Here is a 26798-nt window from a genome sequence, read left to right as displayed (position 1 = left end):
TAAAAAAGTCTGTTTAGCATCACACTCCTGCTGTTGACAGCAGCCGTCTGTTCTTCGATCAAATTCACTTCTGCAATACGCAGACTTTGGTCCACTCCTGGACAGATGTTTGAGTACAGACTGCAATATGGTAGAATCCTGCTAAATTCATGAAGAATACATTGAGTTGGAAAAAAAAACTTTATCACAAATGAAGGCACAGCCAAAGCAGAGGAGTTATGTGGGCTCCAGTGCTTATGGAGGTTCTCTCTTTTTTGGAATACACAAGAGGAAGAATTCTTGTTGATGGGAAAACAAATGTAATAAATATTGTTCCAAACAATATTTATTGTTTCAGGAAATTACTAAGTGCCATTGCCGTTTCACTGGAAAAAGGCCAGAGAGGAGCGCGCATCGACATTTTCAGTTTTAAACTCAATCTCCAGAACTACAAACGCTGCCTCCAACCCGTTTCACGTGGCTTGATAGCTGCAGGCTCACATTTCAAGTAGCAGAACTACTGACTTCTTGTGCTTTATTAGACATGTTAGTATTTATTATAATCACAGTGCTGCACCCTGTCCAGGCCTAGAAATGACACATTTAACAGCATTAATAATAATAATAATACAGCACACCAACACTTGAACTTTGATCCCTCACATCATAAAGGGCGTTTATTACTCCAGGCACACACTTCAAGTAATTTCAGGTATGAAGGAGGATTTGATACTACGCAATCATAAAGAAACTATACGTCATCAAGTAGTTCTACAATTATAGGAACCATTAAAAAAGTTTTAAATTGTTGCGAATCTGGCAGAATTTGGGAAGCAGTGCACACAAACACATGCAGAAACACACACACCAACAACAAACAGCGTGACAAACATCATTTGTTCCCATAAAACAAACCAACATGTATTTTACATCCCACTTCTGCCGAACATTCACAAAAACCTTTTTATGGTTCTTGCATATAGAATTCCACATTTCACGTCAAGAAATGTGGATAGGCTTTGTGTGAAATTACAAAAATATACAAACATGACCTCAAATACATGTTCTGGTAAAAAACAACAACAAACAAAACGGAAAACAAATCAGAAAGAATGAATTCATATTCTATATGCTTTGGATAAATCGAGGTATTCAAGTCTCGGGATGATGGTACAAACATGCTGGTTCTGTAAACAGACAGCTGCTTACAAGGGGCCAGAGTTCCATCAGACAGGAGTTACGGTGGTCTTGAGTCTCTAACCTTTGTCTAATCATTTGTTGGACTAACTCCAGGATTTTCTAAGGCAACCAAGACATCCAAGTCTTAGTTCTGGACTACTGAAATGGGATGTGGGTAAACAGTGTAGACATGCTTCAAGTGAACTCTCTGGAAACATGCCAGACTACTTTGGCCGAGCAAACATGGCAAATAAATGAACTTGTGTCCATTTGGAAGAGCACAGACGGTACTGACTGAGAATCATTGGACACGCAAAGACATCTAACACCAGGACATGACTTCAAACACTTAAATGATGATGGCCAAGAATTCTGGGATTCCAAAAAGTTTCATCGATAATGAAAATATTCAACTATACACAATATTACTCATGTTAATCACACACTGTCAACGACAGCAACCTGAATTTAAAAGAACGGGCACTTAAAAGAAGCTCGACACAAAGTTCTAAGCAGCGACCCCATCAGTTTTAAATACATTACGTTACTCTCTTGTGGTCCATGATGGCTTTGGAGCGATACTGCCATCAGATGGGGGCAGAGGTGAATCTATAAGCAACTGTGAGAACTGTCCACAGTTCCTGTAATGGACTACACTGAGCTACTTGTGCTTAAACATGCAAAGCTCATGGAAACACAGCTAACAGGAGTTCAGCTAAAACATTCGCTCAGTGAGGCACTTTAGCAGGACTCCAACAGATCCTGACAGATAAACCTGGATATGTGCAATCACACTCACCGGAAAACTACACAAAATGAAACCAAACCAAGTTACCATCATAGCAGCTCAGCAGGATACGAAATAGTCTGTCGTTTTTTTGTTAGCTCTGCAACAAACTGACAACATGTCCAGGGTGTGCTCTGCCTCTAGCCCTATGGCAACTAGGCTCCAGTCCCTCCACAGTAATTGGAGAAAATGGATGGATAACTGTGAGGTGTTCTGCTAGAGGTGTGCGTGTTTGTGTTTTTCTTCACGCATCACACAAGCTTTCCAGTCTTTTGTCAGTTGGTTGCTGGCATCAAATTCAAAACATTAAAATTTTTAAATTTAAAGTCTTCTCTGGACAAGATTAAAGTTCATATTAAAACTGTGGAAAAAAAACTGAACTACTGTTTATATTTATCAGCATCTCTTCAAGCAGCTCATCAGAAAAGGATGCTGGGAGTGTTTGTGCAGTTTTGTGTATCTGACGCAGCAGAGCACAACGACTACTTACTACAATTAGTATTCAGTGCATTTACTGACTGGGATTTTAAACTGGAACATAAAAGTAGTGCTAAATGTGTGAAGGTTATGGATGATATTGGGCTCTTTTAAATACGCTGAGCAGGTTATATTGTCCCAGTGTAGGAACACTGGAGTAAAGTTAAGGATTTACTGAGCTCCATCCAATTTCACTGCCAGCTGGAGACTCCCTCTCTGCCCTCATCAGAGTTCGCAGCTCTACTTTAACGGACTTATATTTAGACATCTACATTAGCAGCTAGAAGGTGACTATTCAAACAGAGGTCCTGTTAAGACACTACACTATCATAGAAGCACAAACCTGTCATGCCCTCCAGGGCTCTAGACTAACTTTTTGACATGGGCGCACCGGTACGCCTAACTTTAAAAATTTAGGCGTACCGGCACAAAAGTTAGGCGCACTCAAATTTTTCAACCGCATCGCTTAACACCGCAGTTTTACATGTGCACTTTCTTTGGGGGGGGGGAAGTCCATACAGACAATATTAATTTCTAAATTATTAACTAACAAACTTGTGCTTAAAGTGCTTTGTCAATATTGTAGAAAATGTTAAACTTAATCATCATCTTGGCCTCCTCTGACGACCTGTTTGCTGCTGTCTGCTGCTGAAAGGCCGTGGGGAGAGGGGACACTTGGGCAGTGCATTTATTGCAGCATATAATGTGTTTTCTGGATACACTGTGCTTTTTCAGCATTCAAATATTGATGGCACCGTGTCAGAGCACTGGCTATGAATTTCAGACAGATCAGGCCTTAACTTAACAAAAAAGTTATCAATAGTTCTTTTCATCTTTTCTTATTACCCACAGCTACATCCACTTCTCTCAGGCCTAGGCTGCTCACTAGGGCTGAGTATCATCACTGATTTCTATAATCCATTCAATTCCGGTTCTCAAAGTCCTGATTTGATTCAATTTAGCCTCAGACAGTCAGAAATATTATAATTCTGATCATTTATCAGTACTGATACACATGAGACTTCATCAGAATTGTGAAAATCACAGCAGATGCCTTTGTGTGAAAGTAACTGAGAATAAAACACAGGAAAACATGAAGGAGATTTTCCTGGTCTGGCTTTTTATAGCAGATAACCTTAAAAATATTCTGCAATTTTGCATAATTTTAAGAAATTTACATTTCTTCAGTATTGAACAGCAGAAATTAGGCTTTCTTGTCCGAGGTCATTTAAGTGAAAAAAGAAAAAGCGCTGTAAACAACGCTAGACTGGTGGGTAATAAGCGAATGAATAATGCAGAAAACAGATTTGAGACGGGAAACTGTTCCTGAAGTACAGAGAGAGAGAGAGAGAGCTGTGCAGGAAGTGTGATTTTTATCGTGGTGGAAGCAAAACAGCAAACGTCAGAGGGAATTCATGACGACATTGATCAAATGTGAAGCGCAGTTTGCTGCTTCTTTTGCTGCAGGCTCGGTGAATTTTGGTTGGAGAGAGGCAAAACCTGCAGCTCAGAATCAGCGCAAAAAGACGTAAACACAGCGCGGACCCGAAGAATCGCTAAGCTCCGACAGCGTGTCCGTGTTCGGGCTGTCGGGTGAGAAAGACGAGAAAGACGAAGCTGATTCTGATGTGTCAGGTCCGCTCCGTGTTTAGGTCTTTGTGTGGAATCCGTTAATGAATTGATATCGCTTTATTCAAGCTACTCACCTCTCTCTTCCACCTGCACTTTCAACTGGACCACGGCCAATCAGAGAAGTCCCGCCCCTGACTATCTCTGATTGGTTTAGTCCACGATAGGGGCATAATGTGTGTCTGTTGTTGACCACACGGAGAGTTGCAGAGATTTTTTTTTTTCGTTACCGGAACAGTTGGTCGCACCTGTGCGACCAAATATTTATTTTTAGTCGCACCACTGAAAAATTTGGTCGCATTTGCGACCAAATTGGTCGCACTCTAGAGCCCTGCCCTCTGTTAAAGTTCAGTCTGTTTTACTTTTATTATTTTCTCTTGTACATGTTCTAGAATTTGTGCTTCCAGCATCTCTATAAAAATAACACATTTTATATTAAGTATCTGTTAACTAGCTGATTCTCTGTTTTTTGTCGAGCACAAACATGAAAGCCGCCCAGTCTGTTACTTCAGACTGAACCTGTGGGGACATGTCTAAAAAGCCTGTTACAAATGGAGAATAACCGGTGGAGTTCTGCTGATGCCTGTGCTTCCAAAGCTCAGTTCCAGCCTGGCAGAAGCTCATTTGAAGTTGTTTAAGAAAAATAATTGTGAGTAGCAACACTCAAATTTAGTGCCACAGAATCATTGCTGATTTTTTTTTTTTTTTTTTTTAAATCTGTTGCACTTCTCACCAAGAGAGAGAGACTGCACAGAGTAGCAGTTGGTCTGAAAGTGTATTTGTGCATCAAAAAAGAAAAAGAGGATCACAAGGCTGTCTCCTGAACCGTGTGAACCGTGTGAGCCGTCAGCCGGCACGAGGGCCAAGCCCTCGAATCCTCCGAGTCGTCCTCCTCCGTCTGTGCTCTGTCGCTCTCCATCTCCTTCTCCTCTGTGACAGTGTCTTCTTTGGAATAAGCTTCTCCGTTGCGGTCCTTTTGGGCCATTTGATAAGGCTGTGTCTTGCTTTGTGTGGGCTGGCCAACAAGGGTAAACACACTATTGAAAGCACAAATACTGAAAGACGAACAAAAGTGGAAACAAGTGGAAATATGAGGTTACCTTCTGAGCCAGAGGAGTGATACAGCAAAGCTTTTCTCTGTAGCGGTCGGGCAGAAAAAAGAGCAGCGTGCCCAGGACGGGGTACACTGTGCCCGGGGTCAGCTCCTTCTCTTTCATAGGCCCTAGTATGATGACAGTAACAGGGTGATATGTGCAGAAGAGGCTGACTGGACCTTATCAGAAGAAATCACACAGTTTCTGTAACCCATAAACAATGTTGGGGAGTAATGGAATAAATGTACTGGTGTTAGGTATTTAAAATACAAAATATGAGTAACTCCATTACAGTTACCATTTAAAAAGGTGGTATTCAGAATACAGTTACTTTGCTGAAATAAAGGGATTACACGGCTGTATTTTCCTGTTTCATATGTTCGACTATGCCCTCTCTATTTTTGGTTTCCACGCCCCAAACAAAACATGCATTAAGAGGCTCTAATGCCTGTGTCTCAATCTCGTGGCCCATGTCACCCCTACTTGCGGCATATTACTTGAAATATTTTAAAGAATTATTCACAAAAATGATTTAATATGAAGGCAATAGAAGCTGCATTCTTTAGGGCTATCTAAAGAATGGGCAGTGTAGTCCGTGCTGCAGGGAGAATGGACTGCCATACTCGTTATGTGTTTGTGAGCGCGAGGAGGGAGAAAAAGGAGAGTCGAAAAGTACGAGTTGTCATCGACCAGAAGCGGGAGATGGAAGTATGCAAATATAATAATAACCACTGCAGCCAAAAAGAGTGCCTGACGAGCCCAGTTGTAAGTAAGCTATTAAGACTCGACTGTACACTTTTTTTTGGTGTTTTTCTCTGAAACAATAAGTTTTGTTGAAGCAGCCTTTCAACACCTCTCTCTGTCTCTCGCTAGCAAAGTTGACCCAGAAAAAAAAGTAAAGCTAGTTTTCGGCTACGAGCCCAACGTATTAGCCAGAGGTCCCTTTACTACGGACATGTTTTATATACGCGTGAAACAGTTTTCTATACGAGAGCGCTGCAAAAAGTGCAGCCTTACTGTAGCCGTCCACCCTACTGTTACTCATTTTATATTAAGATTTAAAAATCTAGTCGGTGTTGGTATGGCGAGTAACCTTCAGTAAAAGTAATAATTCACACAGCAATAGTACGTTCACGTAGTTTAAAAAAAAATGGATTACCTATTATATTATCAAAGTATTCAGAATACGTTACTCTCATTGAGTAACATAACGGAATAAGTTACAAAATACATTTTGGGGCATGTATTCTGTAATCTGTAGTGTTGAAAGTAACCTTTCCAACACTAGCATCCATATGCTTTATGGGCAAAGGTTCTTATAGTGTACACATTAGCTATATGACCAGAATGCCAACATGGTGCAATGAATACGCAATTCCATTATGCTACGCTAGCTAAGACAACATTTAGTCAACAGCACATCACACCTATATGTGGGAGTTATGAGTGTATTGGTCATTTCACAGGTCAAAAAAAATCCCAAAGTTAATGTTAAATTATTAATTAGTACTGGTCAAAATCAGTTTTTGGTTTAAATATAATGACGCAGAATAATAATTTATGATTAGAGTTGTAACACAAAAGTGGCTAATGCTAAAGTTTTCCTAGCTAGTCATATCCTGTAAATGGAGCCAATTCTCTAACATTAATGGCAGAGTCATTATATTGGCCAAGTTGGCTGGGGAATCAAGGTGTCCACTGGGTTAGTGGAAAAGAGGAAAGAAACAATAAGGTTATATAACAGACGATGTAAACCATTTGTGACACAGACTACAGCTACATGTGTATACCTGTTAGCAGGCTAACTATCAGTCCCACCACCACCACAGTGGCTGAGTTATGAGCGCTGTACCACATGTAGGACAATGAGTAGAGTGCCTTCACACCAGCTGACCTGAGAGAGGGAATAAAGAGACACACAAAAAAACAACAGTTTAAATGACCTCCCTCTTGCTGGCCCTACTGTCCATGCTGACTGATATTTATAACACCAATCAACCAGCACTCAACACTACTAAACCATATTTAAAGTGGTTTATCTTGAGATGAAATGTGTTACCCTGACTTGGCTGTGGTGTTCATGACAGTGGTAGTTATGTTATCAAACAGTGGCAGAGCAGTGGCGTTGAGTGCAGGTGCTGGCGTGGGAACAGACATGCGCATCACAAAGCTCCCGATGCCGATCCAGAAAGCCATGACAAGGCCTGATACCAACCCAACCACTGCACCCTGACAGGAGGACAGAAGCAGTGTCAATTTATGTGTGACCACAAAAATAACAACAAAAGCCGTTTCAAACACTGACTTATTAGTAGTCTTTTCAAGCAACCAAAAGAAGTCCAGACACTTTTCTTTCCAAGCTCCTTAGACTACGATGACCTGGATGACTGAGAACCTTCACAGACACTGAATTATTAGTAGCCCCAAGTTAAAACAGGACTCACAATGGGGTTTGCCCAGGGGAAGAACATTCCCAAACAGAAGAGTCCCAGCAGGGGTCCGCCAACCATGCCAAAGATACTGAAAGCTGCCTGAGGACACACAAGAAGAACTAATTAAAAACAAACAAACAAACTGTAGGTCAAATCACAATAATGAATACTAAATACTTAGTGTCTCTGTGTTGTTGCTTTTAATATTCTGCAGAAAGTTGACAACTGTCTTGTATGAATAGTCTTTTTTTTTTTTTTTTAAACCAGTGCCATGATTACCACCATTCACTTTCCAAAACTTCTCAATTCACTTAAATGTAATAAAGCATTTTCAAACTTTTTGATGAACAGTTACCTGCAGCATAGATCCCATTATAGAAGCAATGTAGGCCATAGCCAGACACACCAGACCATAACCCAGGGCTGTGGAGCAGATGAAAAACAAGCACACAGTGGTTACACCTCCAACTTCAAGTATTTAGAACCACAAGTAAAAAGCAAAGCATGGACTGTATGGCATCTTTACTCTGGTAAAGACACACACACATACTTATGTGAATTGCTAGATCAGACTTCAGATTGCTGCAGACTGAGTCTGTTCTCTGCTATGATTTTTATTGTTTGATAGCACAATTCTGGCTATGAGCACAGCAGCTTTGTCTAGAACAGGGAAAGACTTGATACTCGTTTTAGACCGTGAATGAGGGCCTACACCAAACCCTAGTTAAGAATAAATAAGGATTTCTTGACCTAGATACCCTACTCTAAAAATATGGAGTAGAATACGCCGACATTAAGATAATAAAACAACACCAGTACACTCAAGTAAAATGAAAACATCTACTACTAATACCAGAATAAAAGCATTTGGCTCAGAAGGTAGTGGGGGGGTCAGACCTGATGTGTCCACGGGAGTGTCAATGTTAGATAAAAGCACTTGAATGAACGAGGCTTGCAGTAGAGTAGAAAAGGGCTATATTCGCTCGAATCCATTAAGCATGCAAGTAAAATGTGAATTATTCTTTACCCCAAACAAAAACACAATCCCAGATTAAAGTCACACAACAGTACTTGAACTCCAACATAACTGCATGTTTAGAGCAAAGATGAGAAAACAAAACTCCACCACTTGTCTCACCGAGTCCTTTGGACAGCAGCGTGGCCTTGCTTTCAGTCATATTTGGAAAATGAGGTTTAATCAGGTCCTCCATAGTTACCGTTGCTAAGGAATTGAAGGCTGACGAAATAGTGCTAGAAGAAGAAAACAAACAATCAAACAAACAAACCGGTTTAAGTGAAAGTTAAGGGTGGCTTAAACACATCTGCACTGCACAAGCCTCCAGGAACCAGAACGCCATCATCTCATACGCCTGACTTTTACAGTGAGATCTATTCAGGTGAGAGTTGCTGATACTCATTTTTTTGGGCTGCACATCAAAGTAAAGCTGATAACTATGCATGTAAAAGTGTTAACATGGACTCAATATGTTTTTATATACTAGATTTTATTGTTTAATAACCAACTTAAAAGGGTAATGACATGCCTTGTGATTGAGTGCTACAAGTCACACACACACACACACACACACACACACACACACACACACACACACACACACACACAATGAATAACAGCTGCTTGACATTTTGATAAAGCAGCATAGCCTTTGCCAGCCTGACTTGTTATTGCCAAAACTCGTAATTAAAAAAAAAAAAAAGTACTGGGTTCAGCCCGAGGGTTACAGTGGGGCAAAAAAGTATTTAGTCAGCCACCGATTGTGCAAGTTCCCCCACTTAAAATGATGACAGAGGTCAGTAATTTGCACCAGAGGTACACTTCAACTGTGAGAGACAGAATGTGAAAAAAAATCCATGAATTCACATGGTAGGATTTGTAAAGAATTTATTCGTAAATCAGGGTGGAAAATAAGTATTTGGTCACCTCAAACAAGGAAAATCTCTGGCTCTCACAGACCTGTAACGTCTTCTGTAAGAAGCTTTTCTGTCCCCCACTCGTTACCTGTATGAATGGCACCTGTTTGAACTCATCATCTGTATAAAAGACACCTGTCCACAGCCTCAAACAGTCAGACTCCAAAATCCGCCATGGCCAAGACCAAAGAGCTTTCGAAGGACACCAGGAAAAGTATTGTAGACATGCACCAGACTGGGAAGAGTGAATCTACAATAGGCAAGCAGCTTGGTGTGAAAAAAATCAACTGTGGGAGCAATCATCAGAAAATGGAAGACATAAAAGACCACTGATAATCTCCCTCGATGTGGGGCTCCACGCAAGATCTCATCCCGTGGGGTCAAAATGATCATGAGAACGGTGAGCAAAGATCCCAGAACCACATGGGGGGACCTGGTGAATGGCCTGCAGAGAGCTGGGACCAAAGTAACAAAGGTCACCATCAGTAACACACTACAACGGCAGGGAATCAAATCCCGCAGTGCCAGACGTGTTCCGCTGCTGAAGCCAGTGCATGTCCAGGCCCGTCTGAAGTTTGCCAGAGAGCACATGGATGATACAGCAGAGGATTGGGAGAATGTCATGTGGTCAGATGAAACCAAAGTAGAACTTTTTGGTATAAACTCAACTCGTCGTGTTTGGAGGAAGAAGAATACTGAGTTGCATCCCAAGAACACCATACCTACTGTGAAGCATGGGGGTGGAAACATCATGCTATGGGGCTGTTTTTCTGCCAAGGGGACAGGACGACTGATCCGTGTTAAGGACAGAGTGAATGGGGCCATGTATCGTGAGATTTTGAGCCAAAACCTCCTTCCATCAGTGAGAACTTTGAAGATGAAACGAGGCTGGGTCTTCCAACATGACAATGATCCAAAACACACCGCCCAGGCAACAAAGGAGTGGCTCCGTAAGAAGCATTTGAAAGTCCTGGAGTGGCCTAGCCAGTCTCCAGACCTCAACCCCATAGAAAATCTGTGGCGGGAGTTGAAAGTCCGTGTTGCTCGGCGACAGCCCCAAAACATCACTGCTCTCGAGAAGATCTGCATGGAGGACTGGGCCAAAATACCAGCAACTGTGTGTGCAAACCTGGTAAAGACCTATAGTAAACGTTTGACCTCTGTAACATAACCTTTGTTGGCAATAACAAAGTATTGAGTTGTATTTTTGTTATGACCAAATACTTATTTTCCACCCTGATTTACGAATAAATTCTTTACAAATCCTACCATGTGGATTCATGGATTTTTTTTTTTTCACATTCTGTCTCTCACAGTTGAAGTGTACCTCTGGTGCAAATTACTGACCTCTGTCATCATTTTAAGTGGGGGAACTTGCACAGTCGGTGGCTGACTAAATACTTTTTTGCCCCACTGTATAAATAACATGAATAAGTTAAAACACCATTTGTAGTTCTGCCTGGGTGGTAAGGTAGTAACCAGCTATAAAAGCTGATACAGGAAGGATTGCGACCAAGTTTTCAGCGGTCATCTACTTTTAAGTTTGCAGAACACTTTTTAAAAACACAATTTAAGACTTAAAAAAATAAATACATTTATACCATTTTCACAGCAGAATGCCACAAAAATCTAGCCCTGTATGCAGTGTCATCAGTGCCACGAATAAATAGACGAATCCAAGAAACACGACCTCTATTTAAAGTGCTCTGAAAAACTTCCAGGAAACAACTGTTAATAATGACACCAGTGCAATTAATAACATAGTGAACTGCAGTCAATATACCTTTGTACATCATATATAGTTAATCTCAAGGATCACACTATTCTAGTAGTTTAGCCAACTAGAATTTCCACAGACACATGATTTTGCTATGGATGTTAGCAAGTAAGATTAGGTTAGCCAGCTTGCTGTACTATGGCTATTCTGCACCCATCTGGTAGTGGTTAATCTCGATTTTTGTGAGTAGTCTCATGAACATAGTCAAAAAGGCTACCAAATTAGTTTGAATAAACATCTGGTAAACACCAGGGACAGATAGCTGAAGTTCTGATTTAATCCCAGAAACCAAACAATCTCTCCATGAATCAAATGTCCTGTTATATATTCTGTTAGCTTAATTGCTAAAGTGAATACAACGTGGATTCACACAACATGTGATGTGCTCTGTAACCTATGATTTTTAACATTAAGAGATAATAGATGACAATACCTTAAATCAGTCATAACACAGAGTGTGTAAGGGTGTGTGAATCCCGACCATCAGTCGTGGTTCTTGGGTTAATCACCTGAGTGCTCCACTGAAGAGGCAGGCCACAAACAGCCCCGGAAGCCCAGGCAGATCTCTGAACACATCCATCACAAAGTACAGCACCATCTAAAAAAAGGAAAAAAAAAAAAAAAAAGAAGAAGAAAAAAAAAAAAAAGAAACTTAACATTAGATCTAAAACATTAATAATAATTTACTGATACTTTTAAAGATGAAATAAGAGCTCACCTGATCATTAGTCGTGACGTAACCCTTATCCAGAGGGCTGTCTTCTCCATAGCGAGCAAACATGACCAGACCCATGAGACATCCTAAACACAGGACAACCTGCTGGCATGGAAAGACTACGTAGCAGGACCTGGAAAGGCACGATGGGTGACAAACAGATGGTTATCAATAGGGTTTAGTGGTTTTTAAACAGAAGGCGTTAGCAAAGCTTTTTCTGACAACTTCATGTTACTCACATGACAGCTTCTTTCTCTGTGCGGGAACTGAGGTATCTCTGGACCTGGGCTTGGTTCACACCGTACAGAGCCAACATCAGGAAGACCCCCCCAACACCAAGTGTCCAGAAGGTGTGGCGCTCCAGAGGGTTGGGGTTCAGGCTACAAAGGTAGAGAGTGAAAGAGCTCCTTTGCAAGAAGTAGTTCCAAAATATGTAAAGGCAGTACTTTTGGCAGATTGGTGAACCTCTGAGAAACTCTGCCTCTCTAAGAAGCTCTTTTTATACCCGATCATGCGATTATTGACTCCAGCTCATTCTTTTTTGTCTTTCTATGTTCCGCTGTAAATAAAATATGGACTTGTGACATTTGCGAATCAGTGAATTCCATTTTTACCTCCTGTTTTCTACCTGGTGTCATTGAGTGAAGCAGAACTCCTTTAATTTAGTTGCCTTTCAAATATGCAAACTACTTACTCTAGTCCAGAAATACGGCTACCGTTGATGGCTTTCCTCCAGACCTCTGCTATTCCTCCTGCCTGACTAGTCCCCACCACGATGACTGCCAGTTGGCCCGCAAACATGACCACCGTCTGGAACACGTCGGTCCACATCACTGCTTTCAGCCCCCCCTGGGAGACAGGAACAGTAGCAGATTAACATCGGACCATAATGTTCATCATTACAAGTAATCTCATCTGAACTTCCTAAGTTTGCCTAAGCTTTTTCCAGTGTTTTTCACTCCCTTGCTTAGTAAGGATTTGTTCTTATGAAATATATAAGCTGCAGCTGGAGAAAATCTTTTAAAAGACTTGTTTTGTCAAAATGACAAACTGATAAATGTGTCTTAAGATTGGTGAATTTAGACTTACCAAAGCAGTATACAGAGTGCACACCAATCCCATAGCCAGCACTGCCCCCCATAGGTCAAATCCTGTCACTGCATTTGAACAGAACGAAAACATTGAACACGGCAACAGGTTGTCCAACCTTCTAGGTGTGACCTAACATGAAAAATGAAGTAATGGCCCATGCATTACCTGCATTAAGAGCTAGTGCTGGAGCATATAAGACTACTCCCATATAAATGACCTGCAGAGGAAGAAACCAACAATATAGAAGAGTAAGGCTCCCAGAAAAAGAACACAGTTCAGAGGTCATATTTTGGAGTTCACTGATAAAGCTCTTTTAAATACACTGTACAGGGCAGGCTTATCAGCCTGGGTCATCTTTTAAAAGATAAACGATATGGTCTTACACTCTAAAGGTCTGTACATGATCTGAAGAAAAGACAAAGAAAACTATTCTTCATGTATTCTGTTCTTATGCGTTTTGTTTATTTGGAAAAATTGTTGGGGAAAAAAACGATTGGAAAAGTAAAGTATCAAGGTGTTGCAATGAGCCAGTCAAATTCACAAATCAATATCTAATATTACGCCGCCTAGAGAGTGAGCTGCCTCGGTGGAGGTTTGAACTCTTGGAGTGGTTCTTGTTTATTTTGGTCCGCTTTTCATTTATTGTTTTACTAACAAATTCCATTATCAGAGATCTATTCTTGAATTTTGTTAGATTATACAAAGTTAGGAAAACAATGTTTTATGTGGAGCCTGATGTTGCCGTACACAGAGACTAATGATTATCTCACAGTACAGCGAGCACTGGTGTCACAACCACAACACCTTTACTCTAACGCATCCCCAGACTCAACTAACTCACCATGGGTCTGTTGGGAGTTTTTAGAATTTTTATTTCTTTTTTCCTTATTAATTGTTGGCACAAGCTACCGGTGTTAAATAGCACATAAAGTTGAACTGTGAAGCCCAGTGTTAACTGATTGTGCTGTGTGATCCAGTGCAGTGGGTGGGTAAAGATTTTGCATTGCATCTGGAAATTCTCATGATGATGTGACTAAAAACAGCTCAAAGCAATAAGACTGATTTAAAGACAACTGTAATACCGGTTTACTAGTTACTGTAGATATATAAATGTAGAATAATCTGCAATATATGATCTCTGTTTCAGATGATTTAAGCTTTCACTGGGTATCTATTGCACATTAAAACATCACTTATTCATAAGGATTCACAAATAAACCATAAAAATACCATCTGAAAGATGAAGGTCGCAGTCCCACATATGCGAACAGTCTTGTTAAATCGCAGTTCCAGATACTGTCGAAGAAAGAATGTAAAAGAAAAAAAAAAAAAAAAAAAAAGAGCAAAATCAAAAATCTAACCACATATCATCTCAGAGACAGCCTGTAATATGCATTCAGCACATTAGATGTTTACTGAGGATCAGAAATGGTTGTTTAAGTTCTGATCTTCGGCTTAGACATCAGTCATTTGTCCAGTTAATTTGTAGTGAAGCACCAGAAGCCTCAATAGAGGAACAGTGAGTGGAGTTTAGATAAAGAGAGACGTAGATTCTTGAGGCAAGGACATTTGTTTCTCTGATGTGAATGTGTCAGGGGTAACACAGATAAGACAGATAAGAATGTTAAGCTCTGAGATCATACTTGAGAAAGGCAAAAATAGAAAAAAAAAAAGTGTGCTGAGAGAGTGCAAAACTGAAAAATGCAGAGGAAAAAAAAGATTACAATTAATAATCATTTTAGAAAACAGAGACCAAGTCAGGTCAAACTACAAGTGCCTGATGGTTGTTCATTGTCTTGTTTACGGTGTGTGTGAGAGATAAGAGATTAACCCAAGGAAACTTACGACAATGACAAAGCAAAAACAAGACAACACAAACAGTAAAGGCCAGATACAGGTGTGTAATCATGTTAACTGTTCTTGTGAATACCTCGTAAGCACTGGACAGTCGCAGTCTGTAAAAGACTGGTATGAATACATGAGCTGGAATGAGAAGACCCAGGAAATAGGAGCATCCCAGAAACCAGTACTCTGTCCCAAATGTGTACACCTCAGATGGAGCACCCAGGATGGCCACAGCTGACTGAAACGTGGCCAGCAGGGAGAGGGACACAGGCAGGCAGCTCATCGAGCGGTCAGCCATCAGGAACTCCTGTGGCAAACAGCACAGGCGTCACAAATCTTTATTAACATTTAAAAAGGAAAATTGACTTTGTACTCTTTCAATTAAAAAAAAAAAAAAAAAAAAAAAAAATCATACTTGTGTTGTGCGCTGGCGTCCCCCAGAGAAGGCATAAAAGAGGCCAATGCCAGCTGAGGCCACCAGCAGCAAGGCAAAAATGACATAGTCCACCGTGGTGAAGTGCATCTGCACCACCTCCCCCATGATGAGCACAGACGTGGAGGGGCTGAGAGAGTGAAGGCCTTTGGAAGCACAGCCTCTGAGAGGCTGAGATGACAATGTCAGAGAGAACACCTCACCCAAAGGGAGACCTGCTGAGAGCTGGAGAAAACAAGAGGAAGTAGGAAAGGATGTAAAGTTATTTATCCAACTTGAAACCTGGAGGAAGCATGGGCAGCAGCTCAGAAATATACTGAGGCCGCAGAGGCATCGAGATGTTGTATGCAAAAATAACAAATCTGAAGGGACAGTTTTTGTGAGTTTGGTAACAAAGAGTTGGGGTTTGAACAGAAACAGGAGTGCGTGGTTTGTAAAAATTTTGCAAAAACCGTGTATACAGATGTTTCGCTTTGGTGCGACTAACAAATCTCAAAATAAGACTCCAGCATTACTGCCAGCTCTAACACTCATCCATGCTGATACAGAGATGATCCACTGCCTATAATTACCATTCAAATTTCCAGATGCTCTGCTGTCTGGTGCTTTTACATTTTTATTTTTTATTTATTTATTTATTATTATAATTATTATTATTATTATTTTATTTTTTTTACAAACAAACTTTTTGGAGAATCTGGTCTGGAAAGTTTCCATTAAGACACAGTTCAGGTTAGTCATTCAATAACTAGTTGCTCTTGCTAGTGAAAGGATACTGTCTCATCTAGTGTGTAATACTTATTCCACTGAGTCCCCACACTCTCCCTCACTCAAAGTTGTTATTAGCTTTCTGGAATTTAAAGGATTGAAATTCATTAACATTTCTTCAGTTTTCTTTGAATCATAATCTTCTGCACAGAAGCCTGAGTAGGGCCGGCTTTGGGCTTGCTGGAATTTCTTATGAGATCTCCTCACATATCTCTCAAGCACTTCTCCAGAAACATTTTGGCCTCTCCGTCGAGGGTGTGCATCAACCATAAATAAAAAAAAAGATGGATGTAAGACCACACTCACTGGCAACTAATTAATCACAAGTTATTCACCAATGAGCATATGGTACCTCAATATGCTCCTTTATGACACTAAGAAATAGCAAAATTTATAAAATGCACCTAATATTTTATTCAACAGGAGCAGAAATGTGTGACTGAGCCCATGATAAACTCAACAGTGAGATATTTACAGAGGTCAGGACAGAGGCCCATTTTCCCATAAATCCATTTGCATCAACAGTAATCATCTCCTGGTGCCCACTAAGAACAGCAGGTTTTAGGCAATTGTGCTTTGGTTTAACTTTTCAGATCTGGAAGTTATATAGCTATCTTTTTATACCATCTATGGTGCAAATAAATGCCTGATATATACTCATTATGACAGTTTAACCTGCTGAGTTACATATGACACGAGTGGTTTCTATTCGTCTGCTAAGATTTAATATCTATGCATCATGATGTAACCGTTTCTGTGTCAGTCTTAATGCAATTCTTAGGTATCAAAAAAACAAACAAACAAACAAACAAATACCACAAACAAAATTATGGGAAAAGAAGAAATGACTGTACCTATTGAGACTGAGCTGCTGCAGGCTGACAGACACTCAACACCCTCACTTAAGGTTTACTGGAGGACGTATCCTGCCTTGTCACAGCAGTCAAACATGAGAACTGTGAAGACAGAGGAGAAACTCTGTATGTTTTTAAAAAAGCAGCCCCTGTGAAGCAAGTAAGACAAATGATCTCGCACAATATTATTACAAAGGATTCAATATATAAGGATTAATTTCACCAAATAAAATCCAACATGTTATTATGCTTTAACAAGACACACAATCGTGTTCCCTGTACTTTGTTTAATGCTGAAAAAATGATTCTCCCATTGTTCCTCCCCCTGCATTTTCACTCCATGCAGCGCTCAACTGAAAATATTCCTCCCTCTCCTCTACATATTAAACCAGCTTTTCTTTCTTGCTGTTGCTTTCTCACAGCGTGTTGAGCTGCACTATCCCACACTTCTTATGACAAGAAAAAGCTGAAAGGCAGCTGATTGCAAAAAGGTCGGGCTAAGAACACAGAGCAAAGAGCGAGACTTTGTCAGTCTCAATTACTTAGTTTAACCATGAGGTCCTGCTGTGTGGAAACATCAGTTTTTGTTTGTGTCTAATGTGTCACCCAACAGCTGATCAAAGGTTAACTGTCTGATCAGATAGTAAAGAATGTGTGAGAGCAACTTACTAAAAGAAAAAAAAAAAAAAAAGGAGAAGAAAAAGTGGTGCTTTAGGAAACTGCCAGCATTGTTGACACCGACTGCTTTTCAAGGATTATGAGATTTCCATCTGGAATGTCACTGTCTGCCTTTACACAAATACCACTTTCACATGGACACCTGCTCAGCTGCTCTTCAGAAAGCTACTTGATACATCTTCATATGTTGGCAGCAGTAAATGGCACCTGAAGTTCAAATGTTTCAAATGACAAGTAGTGAAAGATCTAGATGGGGCTACTGAGTTTTTCATGGCTGGAGCGCTTGTTTGTTTCCATTCTAGCAACTTTTAAAAGACAAGCTCGGGAAGGATTAGCCGGAGTGACACTAGATGTGTGAGAATGTCTTTAAAGATCAAGTCAAGTCAAGTGGCTTTATTGTCATTCCAACCATGTGCAGTGGTACAGTACACAATGAAAATAAACAACATTCCTCCAAGACTGTGGTGTTACATATAACATAACAGACAATCAACACAGGTTTATATAAAGTGCAATGTGCAAAAATTGCAAACAAAACAAAGACAGTGCAGACACATAAGTGCAATAGAAATGTGCAAAAGACTGAGCATTGTGCAGAAAGCATCTTGGTGTATGAAGGTGTGTGTGTGTCAGTCCAGTCTCTCTCTCACTCACTCACTCACTCACTCACACTCACACACACACTCACACGTCTGTGTAATAGTCTCAGCTGGTTTGATCAAACACTGGCCAATAAAACATGTTCTTAAATCCCACTTATATCCCAGTGGCTCATTATGTCTAATATACACAGCTGTGACAGGTTGGGAACAGAAGCAGCTGCCAGTGTAGCTGGTTTCATTCAAAAGGCCTCATAACGCAGAGCAGAGTTACAGTGCTGCTGTTTAATGTCACAACACAAAATGGGTCACTTTTATATCAGTGTTGCCCACATGCAGGCCACCCAAGAATATTTTTTTATTTTTATTTCTTCATCTGCTCAGGACAGTAACATGATTAGCTCACTATTGCGCTCTTGTTTTTAAGTAGCTTGTAAACAGCTACCTTTGTTCTTCTGTTTCCCTATGGGAAGGCTGGACAGGTTTCTATTGTGCTTGTTATTCCATTGTCTCCAATCTCTCACACTGCAGTCAAACTCCAACTCTACTGTCTGGCACAACAGCTGGTGACAGCAGCCCTTGCTCTGCTCTGGAGATCTGCTGCAAGCTTGAGGGCAACTCTGAGCAAATGAAGAACTGATAAAGCTATACTGTTCCTCAGCAATCTGCACAGCAAGAAAGAAAGCTGCAGTCATGATATCACAGAAAGCAAATATTGCTTATATGCTCATCTCAGCTGCACAGCTCTTCTGATTGCAAGAGGCAAAACGAGGGCAACAACCTTGTTGACGGCTTGTTCAAATCAGTGAATGAGGGGTTTCAAGAAGGCTCAGTATAACGAGGATCATTTTGAACTGGAATCATGCAAAGCTACTCACCAAAGGTACAAGTATAAAAACAGAGCAGAATAACTCATGACAGCAATAAAGATCTGTCGTAACAGTTCATCCTGGTTTGCAAATTCAAATGCCCACCAGGCAGTTAGTAGATGCAGTTTTAAAAGGTTTTAAGTAGTGATTCTATTGATACAGTAGAAACGATATTTTATATGAGATAGAGAGATAGATAGATAGAGAGAGATAGAGATAGAGAGATAGATAGATCTCTCTCTACCTCTTTTCCATATGGGACATGAGCAGGGGCTATCCAAATGTCTCACATCAGAGTACCCGAATCCACATGAAATGACCTTTACGGCACAGATTTAGTGCTTGCTATCAACTGAGCTTACAATGTGCAAAATACCAGGCTTTTCCCATACATGATCCAATCCAGTTTTATTTTGCATGACAAAGCATAACACAAAAATACCAAATGGCAAAACACTAAAACAATAAAAACAAAAACTACAAGGTAGTAACCAGTGCTGTCATTCTGAGTTAGAAGCCAAAGAGTGAAAATGAGTTTTAAGAGTGAGGCACTCCAACATGGGCAGGAAGATGGTTATAAAGTTTAAAGGCTACACCTGAAAAAGCCTGGTCAGCTTGTTTGTTTTTTTGTTTTTTTTAAATCAAGCTTTTGGGAATTACCAGGAGCTGCTGGTCTATGGACCTCTGCAACCTCAAGGGGATGTACAGAGTCAACAGCTCAGAAATGCAAGTTGTAACTGAGCCTTTAAAAGTTTTAAAACCAAATGAAATCTTAAAATGGACCCTAAAAAAATGAAGAGCCAGTGGCAGGAGGCCAGGATGTGGGAAATGACTGAGGCATGTGAGTGAAGCATTGGTACGGCCCATGCAAAGTGGTTCAAGCAAGTTGTGATAAAAGCATGAATAAGATATTCAAAAAACTGTAAAAGATAAGACATATTTGATCTTGAATAAAAATGATTAAAAAAAACCCTGAAAGATAAAAAAACAAAAACAAAACAGCTTTAAGAACAGCTAATCTGCTGATTTAGTTTAAAAATCACATTTAAGTTTGACAAACAGTAGCCAAGGTTAGTTACTCCGGGGTTGTTATTCAGCCACAGTAGGCCCAAGTCCAAGAGAGGAGCAGCACAGCTATCACTAGGTCTGAATACAGACCTAGTGGGAGAAGAAATCAGAGGGAGAAGACGAAGAGAAAAGACAATGGAGAGTCACCAAAGGAAACCAGGAAGGAATCTCTGTGATAAACACCAGCTGAACCACCGCAAAGCCTAAATTACACAGTAATGTGCAAAGTTTAAAGCCACCCCTCAGGTCTTTATATTAGGCTCTTCTTTGAATGTTGGCGGTCTTTTGTTCTGTACATTGTCGAGATGATCCCACACAGCTTCAACTCAATTTTCAGCATTTCTCCAGTCCTTAAGTCATGTCTTTAGGATATGACTATCAGATGCTGTGGATAGTTTTTCTAGGCCTGGTGCTACTTTTATCCTCAGCTCTCTCTCCATTTTTTCTTTTTTTGGGCTGAGATTACCAAATTTTGGACTAATAGTTTTTCAGAATCGTCTTATTGGTCCAAGACTACTTTATGCTCATCTGTTATCTGTGGGATTTTTCAACCAAAGAAATTGGAATAAATTATGTCCTTTTGTAGCAGACTGCTAATAAAAAGCCGAAAGATACTATTTAAAATTGGTTCTTTGCCAATGCTGGTTCATTCTTTGAGTGGTTTGAAAATGACTGAAAAAGCAGCCAATGTCCAAAGAAAAAGCTCGAAAGACCGAAGAATTATTGTCCACACCAGTGCTTAAAAAAAATGAAAATACAAGAAGGTCTAGGTCCTTGGAAGTAAAATATAAAGAAATGAGGGCTGGTTCAAGAGTTTTGCACAGTACTGTACTTTTCCTGTCCGTGAGTTCACTAGAAATTGATGACTACACTTGTGCACACTTTTTGAGTTACGCAAGTTCTGCGTGGACAACCATTTGCATGTCCATCTGCAATTATGCTGTGTGGGTCTCAGAACGTTCACTTTATGTGGCCTCTAACCGGACACTTGACAGCAACCCCACATGCTACTCCAGTCTGAATAGTGTACAGTTAATGGCTTGCTCAATAGGAAGGAAGACTCATGGCAAGAAATTTACTTCTGCACCAGTTGGCTAACGCCTATTTCACCTACTTACTTCAAAATGGGAAAATTCCTTTATATGGTGTACACGGTTTCAGTGAACTTATCTCGCAAACTTATTTATTTAGCCATGCTTTAGGGACTAGTAAAGCGCTTTATAAATACAGGCCATTTACAGACCATGCTCTGTGTGCCTGTGCGTTTTCAGCGGTGGCTGTGCCATCTTACGCAAAACACCACAACGAGGTCATGGAGGTCGTGGTTGCCTAGCAACAATGGGACAACGATTGTACATTACGTGAGGTAGTCTAAGCAGAGCTGGTGGCATCATCCTTGTGTAGTGTGTGAATTGTAGAGAAAAAAAAAGGAAACCTGCTTTTTGGTGGTGCGAGGAAGGGTGAGCCTGGGAAGGTTTGCATCTGTACAGGAGCAACGCCTGAATAGGGCCAATGCTTTGTACAATCCGTTTAAAAGCAACCCACGCGCTTTCATTCTCCTCATCAGACAGAGTTCAACACAAACATTCCTCTTAAAGCAACTTAGGTTTCACAGGATATTAAGAATAGGGACTACAGGGCAAATGGGAAGAATACTACCAATGTCCTATTATCCTTTGTAGTGTAATTCACTAGCTGGGCCCACGTCCTCATTTTAGGATTGACAGTGTTTTAGTAGGTAAAGGTGAATGCTTGGACATGAATTGAGCTGCGGTTTGGGGAAGGCCTCGAAGGGGACTGGCAACGGCTCCCGGGCCTGGCAAATCCAAATCTACTAAATAGAAGTGAAGAAGTTAAAGAATTGAGAACAAGGACAGAGGAAGGATGGGGTACGTAAACGAGAATCAACAGTTTGCAGAACTGGGGGGAACCTATATAGATGGCAACTGGAAGGAGCGTGTTTGGAGGTGTGGTCCCGCTCCTGAAATTCAGATACATAATCTCCAATAGAAAAATCCGACTGATTGTTCATCCAACAGATTTTTTTTTTTTTTTTTTAAATTTGATTTCAGGCAATTCCAAGGACAGTCTGACCAAACTCAGTGCAACTTGTCCTTTCCAAGTGACTTTCTAAATTTATACTTATCTGGACAGTGAGGACCATTTCAGTGAAGAGAAAACACCAATTTCCATTTCCTGACATGTTCCAAGACCTCTGCCCCTATTAAATGAAATGCTGGAGGTGGTGAAACCAGCATCAAGACACCAGCATACAAAAGATCAACATTTATTAAATCGGACACAGGACAAAAAGGACGAACTGTGGAGCAGAAATGGGTTGCAAAGTGGCTTGTATAGGAGTAGCAACTGCGGACAGGCTAAATAAGATTTGGGTATGTTAGTTTTAATCATCAGATTGCTGGGGCTTTCTTTGTAGTATCATTGGGTTTTTACAATCTACAATCTTACAATATAAAGTACCTTGAGGCAACTGTTGTTGTGATTTGACGCAATATAAATTTGAAATTGAAAATTCAGTGAACGCAAAGGGAGCAACTCGAGGTTAAGTATATTGCCCAAGTCACCATCCAAATCACCATTGCTGTTAGTGATCAAACCTAGTTTGAGTGTGTCACTTGATATAAAAGTCAGTTGTAAAAGTGGCACAAAGGTCACAGGATTCCTCAACTTAATAAGAAAAATGACTCGTGGATAAAAATGGCGTGTTCTGGTAAATATATTTAACTTCTTTTGTCTACTGGACCATGAGTTATATGAGGTTATGACAATAAGAAATTAGGTAATCCACAACTACTGCATATACTGACCATTAAAAAAAATACATCACTTTCAGAGACACTGTACATGTTCAAGCTCCATGTTTACACACAGGCACAGCTGGTCTACTGTCATCATCTCTGGAATTTGTGCAGCCACAGTCTCCAGCTGAGTTTGTATCTCAGTTACCCTAAAAGCCCAATAATGTGAGTAATCATTAAACCTTGAGCCACAGCCTGATCTGCTCTGTAAAAGAATCACCACGAGCACAGATATCAAGGTAAGAGGGGGTGGGCGGAGACTGGAGACAGTGGATTTGTTTTTTTATAAGCAACAAAGATAAAGTGCATAGTGCAATGCAGAACAGATAAGCTGAGAAAACCGGACCCTTAGATTGGACGACACTTTAAATGTGGCAGCAAAAGAAGAATGTCCTTAAATAAATACGTTACAAATGAACTTTATTTATACAGCGTCAAATCACAACGGTTGTCACACATCCATTACCCTAGACCCAACAAAAATGCAGAGTTATCAAATTCCAGTTCAGGGATCTCTTGTAATGTAATATTTTATGATGTTGTAGTTGACTTATAAAAATTGTGATTAAGAGACAGGCTCCGTTAACACAATTATTCGCCGTACTTATCTCTGAGTACCTGAGAGCGGACAATTTTCAGAATACGTTAATAGTGACGTGAACGTCACAGGGTAATTAAGCCACCGTAAGCAGTACATTGAGTGGAATTGCTGGTTGCTGTATTGTTATGCTAAGTGTGAAACATAAAAACACACGTAAAACCTTCCACTTAATGCTGCTCCCAGCAGAGTAAGGAACATTAACCTGGAAACGCAAACACGGACACATTAGCAGGCTACAGACTCCCCACGCGCTTATTCATTCCAGCTGCCTGCCACACAGCTAGCCAAATCGGCTCACCTTTGCTACGTAGCTGCAGTTCTGTTTTCAGGATAGCTATAAGAGACATTACTTAACCCTAAAGAAGCACGAGCAGACGAAGCCAGGTAAATATTGATCAGTGCGCCCACATGGTCTTGTTTCCCAGTCACCCTGACCTAAACTTCACATTGGTACCGCGTGCACCAACGTGAAACTAATCTGATAGCCGGCTCTGTCAGAGCCCTCGGCGACAGCTAAACAAGCGAATACCAGTCCCCCTTGATAATATTTCCTCTTGAGTGAATTTATTAGCTCAGCATGCTTACCTGTGGACGAGTCTTCGCTGGCAACCTGCTCTAATTGCAACACATCACTGGGTTGAAGCCACTTCATGAGTAGGACCTCCCATTATCCTTGACACTAGATGCCTTCACGTGCTCCCCGTAAACTAAAATTAAACCTAACCACCTCCATATATTTCATTGGGTTTAAATTACTGCCGGGTATCTACTAAATATGTTACACAAGTAGTTTCATAAAATTGAAATACTCCATCATGTCAACTTTGTACTTAACGGTACTTAAATACAAGATCCTGCTAATTTGTTGACGCCGCTCTTATAAAGATCTTTGGCAGTGGCAACTTTATTTAAACCACTGAGACACAACCCAAAGAATTCTTTAATAATGTGAAGAATAAATCAGAATGCTAATGAATGGTTTGCAATTATTTGAAATACGTTCACAGCCCATTCTTTCCCTTTCCCAAATCCAATACAACTAGTCTTTCTAAAATCTGTGAAGGGAATAGATTGCTCTGGCACTCTAGAAATCTTTAAATATTAGACTATGATTTGAGAGCTCTAGTTTTCCACCTGGAATGAATTGAGGCAACAGAACATGGGAGCACTGTAACTGTTGCAGTCATTTCGGGCATGATGACGATGTTTGTCGTGATGCCAGTGAGCAGCCGCAACAGTACCGGGGAACCGGGGCACGTCATCATCGCTGGTAATTGATCACCATGGCAATGGCAGCTGATTGATTTTGCCGACTCATTGACATATCCCTCGTTCACCCCACAGAGCACACGCACACGGTTGTATCCTACCTGTCTTTTTCCATATCCAAAGCTAGTATGAAGACATTTTCTCAGTATTCATACCCCCGATGACACACGCTCGCTCCGAGTTCAGACAATGCATTATTGACATTCATCAAAACGGACCCCATGACATCCTTCACTGCTCCCAGTGCGCATTGGTAAATACGCAGCTGCACACATCTCTGTCCCCTCTTCCGGCTGGTGACTCATGCGCCTCACTGAATTAACGGTGGCACTACAGAGGAGGGATGATACTGTAGAAAGTCAGGGTACATAACATCAACTGATTGCTTTATTCCCTTGGCTTCAAACACAGGCACGAAAAGATAAACTTAGCACAAAAATTTAAAAGCAAGGAAATTTGTGTTTGGTTCATTATGTTTTAGCCTGTTTATTTCCTCTTAAATGGTGCCCCACATGTAAGGAAAACACATTTGTAGGTTGCTCCCATGCAAAAGTAGCCAAGTCTTTTCTGCCAATGCCAAACAGCTTATTCTGATATTGACTCTTGTTCTGAGCTTCGGGTATCCCAGGTGATGACAATCAGGTTAGCCGAGCTGGCAACACCTGTGAACATGGACCCTGCTACAGGGTCAGTGTCTGCTACAGGGTCAGTGTCTGCTCCAAGAATACCACATCTGACTGACCTGGATAGGGACTGTACCATAGGAAAACTTAAAGCTGGTGTTCTGCAAAACAAAGTTGCAGGGTTATTAGGAGTGAGCCAGTACATTCGACAAACTGCTGTTGCTCTGGTGTCGGCAACATAACAATGCTGACCTCAATCCCACTGAACACATGTGAGATCAGCTTGAGTGTGCTGTTCATGTCAGTGTGACCTACACAATCAGTAGCAGATGAAGCTGTTTTTCATTGGCAGAGAAGATTTGGCAAGTTTGTCACAGGTGCAACCCACAAATGTAATTTTTCTTACATATGTGGCAGCATTTAAGGAGAAATAAACAACTTTAAACAGTATGCGATTTATTACCAGGAACATTTCTGCCACTTTCTAATAGTGCTGTAACTAACTTTAAGAATACATTTCACCCACTGTTATCATCATGTCTTGTACCAACACAGAGCACAGCAGCTACCTGGGAGAGTTCTACCAAGAACTACTCCAAGAAAAGTCGATTATGTTCTTAATAATTTTACCTCTTCTCTATGTATGACTCTGGATACTGTAGCTCCTGTGAAAAAGACAGCCTCAAATCAGAAGTACTTGACTCCCTAGTATAACTCTCAAATGCATACCTAAAGCAGATAACTCGTAAGCTGGAGAGGAAATGGCGTATCACAAATTTAGAAGATTATCATTTAGCCTGGAGAAATAGTTTGCTGCTTTATAAAAAAAAGCCCTTCATAAAGCTAGAAGTTCTTACTATTCATCATCACCCAGGTTTCTCCTCAGCACTGTAGCCAGGCTCACAAAAAGTCAGAACACTGTTGAGCCACCCATTCCTTTAAAGTTAACTAGTAATGATTTCATGAACTTCTTCACAAATAAAAATTGAACCATTAGAGAAAAAATACTCATTATCTCACAGATGTAACATTATGTACAGCTACTTTCAATACCATTGATATTCATTTACTCTTTTTCTCCAATTGATCTTTCTGAGTTAACTTCAGTAATTACTTCTTCCAAACTGTCAACGTGTCTTTTAGACCCCATTCCTCTGTTTACATTATACATGGTTCCCTTAGGCAGTATCATCAGAAGGTATAGCAGACATTTTCACTGCTATGCAGATGACACCCAACTTTATTTATGTATGAATCCAGACAACACACACCAGTTAGT

The 26798-nt window shown here is 40.5% G+C and overlaps 1 protein-coding gene across 1 annotated transcript; it reads right to left on the bottom strand.

The window, feature by feature from the left end:
- slc5a6a (solute carrier family 5 member 6a) lies at nucleotides 1-24319 on the bottom strand. Its single transcript, XM_080882269.1, has 18 exons — nucleotides 24213-24319; nucleotides 16994-17095; nucleotides 15354-15596; nucleotides 15024-15245; nucleotides 14324-14389; nucleotides 13259-13310; nucleotides 13091-13158; nucleotides 12696-12850; nucleotides 12241-12381; nucleotides 12005-12134; nucleotides 11796-11884; nucleotides 8716-8828; nucleotides 7933-8000; nucleotides 7590-7676; nucleotides 7205-7374; nucleotides 6936-7039; nucleotides 5152-5273; nucleotides 1-5066 (listed from the first exon to the last, which is right to left on the bottom strand). The coding sequence occupies exons 3-18, from the start codon at nucleotides 15477-15479 to the stop codon at nucleotides 4857-4859; spliced, it is 1923 nt and encodes a 640-aa protein (XP_080738395.1). The 5' UTR covers nucleotides 15480-15596; nucleotides 16994-17095; nucleotides 24213-24319; the 3' UTR covers nucleotides 1-4856.
- Nucleotides 24320-26798: the final 2479 nt, after the last annotated feature.

The sequence above is a fragment of the Rhamphochromis sp. 'chilingali' genome, assembly GCF_963969265.1.
Source record: "Rhamphochromis sp. 'chilingali' genome assembly, chromosome: 5".
In the NCBI taxonomy this organism is placed as follows: Eukaryota; Metazoa; Chordata; class Actinopteri; order Cichliformes; family Cichlidae; genus Rhamphochromis; species Rhamphochromis sp. 'chilingali'.
Note: the sequence above shows the minus strand (reverse complement) of the source record. Positions and strands in the feature narration are given on the sequence as shown.